Source organism: Triticum urartu, chromosome 4 (genome assembly GCF_003073215.2).
Source record: "Triticum urartu cultivar G1812 chromosome 4, Tu2.1, whole genome shotgun sequence".
Taxonomy (NCBI): Eukaryota; Viridiplantae; Streptophyta; class Magnoliopsida; order Poales; family Poaceae; genus Triticum; species Triticum urartu.
Genome location: NC_053025.1, coordinates 589,669,250 through 589,676,240, shown reverse-complemented (window position 1 = coordinate 589,676,240; position 6,991 = coordinate 589,669,250). Strand labels below are relative to the sequence as shown.

Genomic DNA, 6,991 nt, shown 5'->3' with positions numbered 1-6,991 from the left:
GTCATCCCGCGAGTGTGGGCCCGGCGCTGACAGCGTATGTATGCTTCGACCCACCGAACAGAAGATAAGCTTACCGCAAATGACACCGGGCCCCCACTTCATCACCGAACGTGGACCCACCAGTCAGCTTCACCCTCCAACAGCCTAACCACCTTCCCGGCCCCGAGAGCGAAAGCGAAGCCCAGTTGAAATTAAAAGGGGAACCACTCGCCGAACACCAACCCCCCCCCCCCCCCCCCCCCCCCCCCCCCCCCCCCCCCCCCCCCCCCCCCCCCCCCCCCCCCCCCCCCCCCTCGCCGCCGCCGCCGCCACTGACCGGCTCCGGCGCCATGGCCGCCGCCGGAGAGCGGCGCCTCCTCGCCGGCCTCCTCCTGCTGGCCCTGATGGTCTCGGCGCACTGCCTGGACGGCGGGGGCCACCACGGCCCGCGCGTGAAGCGGCGCCGCAAGAAGCGCGAGATCCACTCCCCGGTCAAGACGGTGGTGGTGGTGGTCATGGAGAACCGCAGCTTCGACCACGTCCTCGGCTGGCTCCGCGCCGGCCGTCCCGACATCGACGGGCTCACCGGCAAGGAGTCCAACCGCCTCAACGCGTCCGACCCCTCCTCCCCGGAGATCTTCGTCACCGACAAGGCCGGCTACGTCGACTCCGACCCTGGCCACGGCTTCGAGGACATCCGCGAGCAGATCTTCGGCTCCGCCGACACCTCGGCAGTCCCTCCCCCGATGTCGGGCTTCGCGCAGAACGCGCGCGGCATGGGCCTCGGCATGGCGCAGAACGTCATGAGCGGCTTCGCGCCCGACTCCGTCCCCGTCTACGCCGCGCTCGCCGACGAGTTCGCCGTCTTCGACCGCTGGTTCGCGTCCGTGCCCACCTCCACGCAGCCCAACCGGCTCTTCGTCCACTCCGCCACCTCCCACGGCCTCACCTTCAACGCCCGCAAGGACCTCATCAACGGCTTCCCGCAGAAGACCATCTTCGACAGCCTCGAGGAGGACGGCCTCTCCTTCGGCATCTACTACCAGAACATCCCGGCCACGCTCTTCTACCAGAGCCTCCGCAGGCTCAAGCACCTCCTCAAGTTCCACCAGTACAGCCTCAGGTTCAAGCTCGACGCCGCCAGGGGCAAGCTGCCCAATTACGTCGTCATCGAGCAGAGGTACTTCGATTGCAAGGAGTTTCCGGCCAACGACGACCACCCGTCGCACGACGTCGCCAGGGGCCAGAGGTTTGTCAAGGAGGTCTACGAGACACTGCGGGCGAGCCCGCAGTGGAACGAGACGGCTCTCATCATCACCTATGATGAGCATGGTGGCTTCTATGACCATGTTCCCACGCCTGTCAAAGTGCCTCAGCCTGATGGGATCATTGGCCCTGACCCTTACTACTTCAAGTTTGATCGGCTCGGGGTGCGCGTTCCCAGCTTCCTCATCTCGCCCTGGGTTGAGAAGGGCACCGGTGAGTACTACTTCTGATAAGATGTTTTTGTTATTTCTGTCCATCTAGTTTTGCTGCCCTTTATCTTCGAGTTTGTAGTGTCTATAAGTAAATTTTATTTATTCATCAACTCTAGCAGTCCTGCAGTAGGGATGACGGCTTGCAAATATTAGCTTGTGCTGTGTTTTTTATAGGAAGATTAACTGAACGATGTTAGCATGAATTTGTTGTTGATTCCGCATAGAAGCATTCTCTTGGTATACAAGCATGCGGTGAGCTTGTTTCTAGTAATACATATCGATGACCTGAGACGGCCTCTGCGTTTTAAACAAGGGTACCCAAAAAAAAACAATTTTCATAGCATGTAAGTCATGTATATTAAGCCTAAAAGCGCAAGCATGTTTAGGAAGGAGATATGAGGAAGAGCTAGAGGTCAAGGGAAGGGGAACAAAGCTGGCAGCGGCGAGGTCGGGGAACAAAGCCCCACATCTATCTGGCTGCACAAGCCTTGCTCTCCTCTGTTTTTCTCATCCTGCTCTCCTTTGTCTAACCCTAGGCGTCCAAGCACTTTTTCCAATGCTTACTCCAAAAGTGAAGCGGTAGGCCTCTGCGTGCCTAGGCGTATGCTCAATTTTTCACTACATCTTACTGATGATAAGCTGCAAACATCCTCCTGCATGCCGGCAAGTATCCATGTGGACATGTAGTTGGACAACTAGCAGTTTTTTGGTTCTTGTCATCAAGAGGTGGACTTGCTTGCTATTTGCCTATTTCATTCTAACACCATCTTTGGTTCCTATTTGCCCTTTTATTAATTTGACAAATCCTGGAACTTCAACAAGTTGCTTAAAGACTCCATTTGGAAATTATGCTGCTACAGGAATATGAGGAATTTACTGGCTTTTGATTGTTTACCTGTGTTTTATTTTGATTGGGACGGTGGATAAGTAGCAGTTTACACAACAAGTCTGGGCGCGCTTCAGATCTTGGACCGGTGCCGATTTCCTTATCCCCGATAACACCTTTGCCTCCACTCGGGCGTGGTGGTTGCAGACTAGGGCTGTCATTCCCAAGCACATCCGAAGGAATTTTGACACGGTGGTGATCTTGATGCATTGGAGGATATGGAAAGAAAGAAACTCCAGGATCTTTGACCAGGTGGCAGCTTCGCCGTCCGGCGTTCTGGAGCGGGTAGTAGAAGATGTGGCCATGTGGAGGGCCGCCGGATGCATCGTTGATCTGCCAACCTAGCTGTTGTGGGGGTGTTCATGTTTTGCAAGACCGGCCCTCGCCTGGGTGGTCCGAGATCGTTGCTGTAGCAGGGGCGCCTCTGTTTTTTGGAGGCCGACACTTGGCAGGGCTGTTTGTAAACTCTGGGTTCAGTCTAAGTTTCCTAGACTGTCCTTGCTGTACTCTCTTTTCTATCTAATTAAGTTCGGCCAATGGCCTTTTGAGGATAAGTAGCAGTTTACAGACTTTGTCGTCAAGAGGTGGACTTGCTTTCTTGTTTCATTCTAATGCCATCTTTGCTTCCCGTTTACCCTTCTATTAAGTAGACAAAACTTGGAACTTGGCCAGTAACTTAACCTCTCCATCTTGAAATTGCTCCTTTTACCTTTTGCGACTTGCTTCATATATCAATATCTTAGTACTAAGCACCTTGCTTTGACTTTTGTGCAGTGATCCATGAACCAAATGGTCCTGAGGAAACCTCACAATATGAGCATTCATCCATCCCTGCGACAGTAAAGAAGCTATTTAATTTACGTGCTAACTACCTGACAAAGAGGGATTCATGGGCTGGGACCTTTGAGAGCTACCTCAAAGTTCGAAAGACACCAAGAACTGATTGTCCAGGTAAATAATTTTTGTAGTTCAGCATGTTACTACACTAATATGTTTGAGTTATGACATACTCCCTCCGTTCCAAAATAGTTAGTACAAAGTTAGGTCATCTATTTTGGAACGGAGGGAGTAGTTGTCATTTTATTGCCATTATGCCAGCCATGGTTAGTGAATGTTCATAAAGAAAAGTACATATTGGGGCTAACAATGTTCACGATTGCTTTTCAATGTGGATTTGTGCCTTTGTGGATATAAATGGCTGATTCTATTTGCATCCTAATTCACATATATTAATTTTATCTGAAACAGAGAAACTCCCAGAGGTTACAAAGTCTCTGCGACCGTTCGGTGCTAATGAAGATAAATCTCTATCGGAGTTCCAAGTGGAGTTGATTCAACTTGCCTCTCAGCTCAACGGTGACCATGTACTCAACAGCTATCCGGATATTGGCAAGACGATGAGTGTAGGCGAAGCAAACCGCTATGCAGAGGATGCCGTCTCCCGATTCCTGGAAGCCGGAAGGATCGCCCTTAGGGCAGGTGCAAACGAATCTGCTCTGGTGACAATGAGGCCCGCGCTCACTAGCAGAGCCGCAATGTCCACTGGCATGTCATCAGAACTCTGATGGAACAGCTCTGGATCCTGTGAACAGATTCTGCATCACGATTAGCGCTACATCTGCTGCAAGAGTATGGTGGCATTTATGCGATGAATATTAGGTCTTACACATGTTCTTTTTGTACATATACGCCATGATACTTCGTATCCGAAGCTTACTTCAGCGGACCCTCGTGGTTTACGCTGGGATATCAGCTCAGGAGTATCGCCCAACGATTTACCAGATGCATGCCAACTTCCCCTTGTGGATAAGCTGCACAACTGGTATTTGTATAATCCATAGTTGGGAAATTGTACCTATTCAGCTCTTCTGTACCTGCCTGGAAAGCAGTTGAACTGCACTTTTAAGGAGTATTGTATTTGTATGAAGGATTGTCGGATTTGGCCACTGTTTGCATCTATCTCCTGAATGTCTTTCACTTCAGTTGTCTCCAATACCGCATCTCGGTGTTGCCCATCTCCTTCGGTTCTCAGTTCTTGTTGATGAGGTGATATTACTGAAAACTACTGATTTATACTCATCGCTTCCAGCCCCGCGTCTCGACATCGTTCGATGAAAACTACTGTTTTGTTGCGCCCAGGCTGATCAGTAACACTGACAGGCACTTGTGTTGGTATTCTTTCACAATAGAGGAGAGTGTATCGAATCTTTTTTTAAAGTATTATCATTATTTTTACAAATTCTGAAAATATATGACCTAATTTGGAGATTTCAAAAATATTAGCCCATTGGCCTCGCTCAGGCCGAAGAGGCACTTTTCGGCTGCTCTTAGACCGAAGTTCGGTCTTCGGTCACGCTTGGGCCAAGGTGTGTCCGTTCTGGGCCGATGGGCACTCTTCGGCCTCGCCCTGACCGAAGAGCTATCTTCAGGCTACTGCAAGAGGATGTGCTACATGCCAGAGCAAGTGCTACTGCAAGAGGATGTGCTAGAGCCCAAGCCGACATCCATCTGCTACTAAATTTTACTGTATCTGGCATACGTAAACATGTTTCACGCATGGCAGGACATATTACAAAATATGGACATGGCAAAACAATTTTTTGAATGTGTGTGAGCATTTTACTTGATACATACGTGCTGACCTGGCGAAACAATTTTTGCATGGATTTAAGATATGATAATTAAGGTGTCCGAAAGTGGATTACATCATTTAAAGGGTGCCCGGCCAGTGTCCGCGGGCGTTTGAGAAGACGAATTTGCCAAGTCCGATTGTAGATGCTCTTATATATGCCATTAACTTTTAATCGTTGCGTTGGGGTCATGCACGCCAGCTTTTGGAAGAGTTGCATGCGTCACCCTCCCCAACCTCCCATGCTTTTCCATTTTTATCTTAAAACTTGAATCGGTGAACTTTTTGTGCATGCATGCAGCCACCCAGTGGCTTCAAGATTAGTACAGCCAGCCAGCTTTTGGAACTGTTTGTGCATACATATCCATGAATTGAGTAGTTAATAAGAATTGTACAGTGGCGACGGAGAGGGAGAGACAGAAAATTGATGAACGAAGTAAGGCAAGTCACACAAATGCACTGTGCGTATATATGATCATCACCCGGTCCGATCTACAATTTTGACAAGCTGACTGGAACGATTTAAAGCAGTGTCTCAGCTGATGAGGTCTCGTATCGCCTGCATGGTGGCCGGGGAGAGGAAGAAGCTGCTCGGGGACAGCGGCGATGTCGACGATGCAGTACCCGGGGAAGCAGAAGGTGCGGGATGATCATGACGACACGGCGCACGCCGCTGCTGGCCAAGCGTGAGCACCAAAGCGTCCGCGGCCGTCGACGTCGAGGCCCTGCCGTCCCTAGCACCGGACGCCGCCTCTGGTGACCGCTGCTTGCCCGTGAGCCTCTGCACGACGGCCATGAAGTCGTGCGGATCGGCGTGGACGACCCTCGGCGTGCGCTCGTAGACGATCACGGGCCCTGCCCCAGCTGATCCGGCGTGGCCGCCAACGCGTGGTTTCTTGGACGGCAGGCTCAGCGGCTGCGGCCTGGCGCCCTGGAGGCCACCTGCTCTCTTCGGCTTGGACGACGTCGACGACATGGCGTATGTGTGTTGTGTCTCTGACTATCTGTTGGTAGGTTGTCTTTGCAAGCGGATTTAGTTTGTGTGTGCTCACGGCGGCATAAATGCTTGCTTATATAGGGGCGTCGCCGTGGTTGAGCGGGATGGCAAAAGGAATGGTGAGCCCAACTTGGACCTGTTTGTGCATGGCTGCCAACGATTCTGCGTGCACAAGAAAGGGTCAGAGATTGGGAGATGCTAGTGTCCTTTCCTCCGTATGGAGGAAGTTGTTGGTAGTATATTACTTTAAATTATCGATGTGTTTCGTGCGCGATTCCTCGTTGTGTTTTACTACTTCTGTATACTATTGAAATTGATCGCTACGTTTTGTATATGATAATATATATGTACGGCATAAAGGGAATCAAATCATTACTCCCTCGGGTCCAAATTAAATGACACAATTTTAATACAACTTTAGTGCAAAGTTGTAATATCTAATGACATCATTTCCACCTAGCCGACCTAGTAAACCATTTAGGTATTAATTAACTTTAACTATAGAGAAGTTTTTGTTAACACAATACAATCAAAGTCTCTCACATACATGAGCATACACTCATCTATATGAACGCACACATGCACATGCTATCTCTATGAGCACCTCTAAAAGACTAAACCAATATAGCATCTTGAAATTTTACGAAGTCACCACAGGCGTTTCGCAGTTGACGGGAACGTCTCCGCTCACTGGACGAACATCGCCGGAAGACTGAAATAAATTCGGAAAAAATCAAGCACCAATGTCAAGTCTTGCACTTGAACTTTGGTGGGTACAGAAATTTGTTCGCAAGCCTTTGTCGTCTGTTTCGGAACTGAGTCAGTGTATAATATGCATGTAGCAGCCAGCAGACGTATGCATGTCAAATGACACTAGTTAATTAATAGTAGTGCCAGCATAAGGTTAAGATTGGGGGACATCAATCATTCATTCAAACAGAGAGCGACTATAATTCACACCTATACGAGGTAGTTTAGTTAGTTCATCTGTGGATTCTGCTTCTTCCTGGACGGAGCATGCT

At 49.9% G+C, this 6,991-nt stretch overlaps 1 protein-coding gene across 1 annotated transcript; it reads left to right on the top strand.

Moving 5' to 3' along the window:
- Window positions 1–270: 270 nt before the first annotated feature.
- On the top strand, window positions 271–4,289 carry LOC125552948 (non-specific phospholipase C1-like). Its single transcript, XM_048716671.1, has 3 exons — window positions 271–1,458; window positions 3,118–3,294; window positions 3,592–4,289. The coding sequence occupies exons 1-3, from the start codon at window positions 330–332 to the stop codon at window positions 3,906–3,908; spliced, it is 1,623 nt and encodes a 540-aa protein (XP_048572628.1). The 5' UTR covers window positions 271–329; the 3' UTR covers window positions 3,909–4,289.
- The last annotated feature ends 2,702 nt before the right edge of the window (window positions 4,290–6,991 follow it).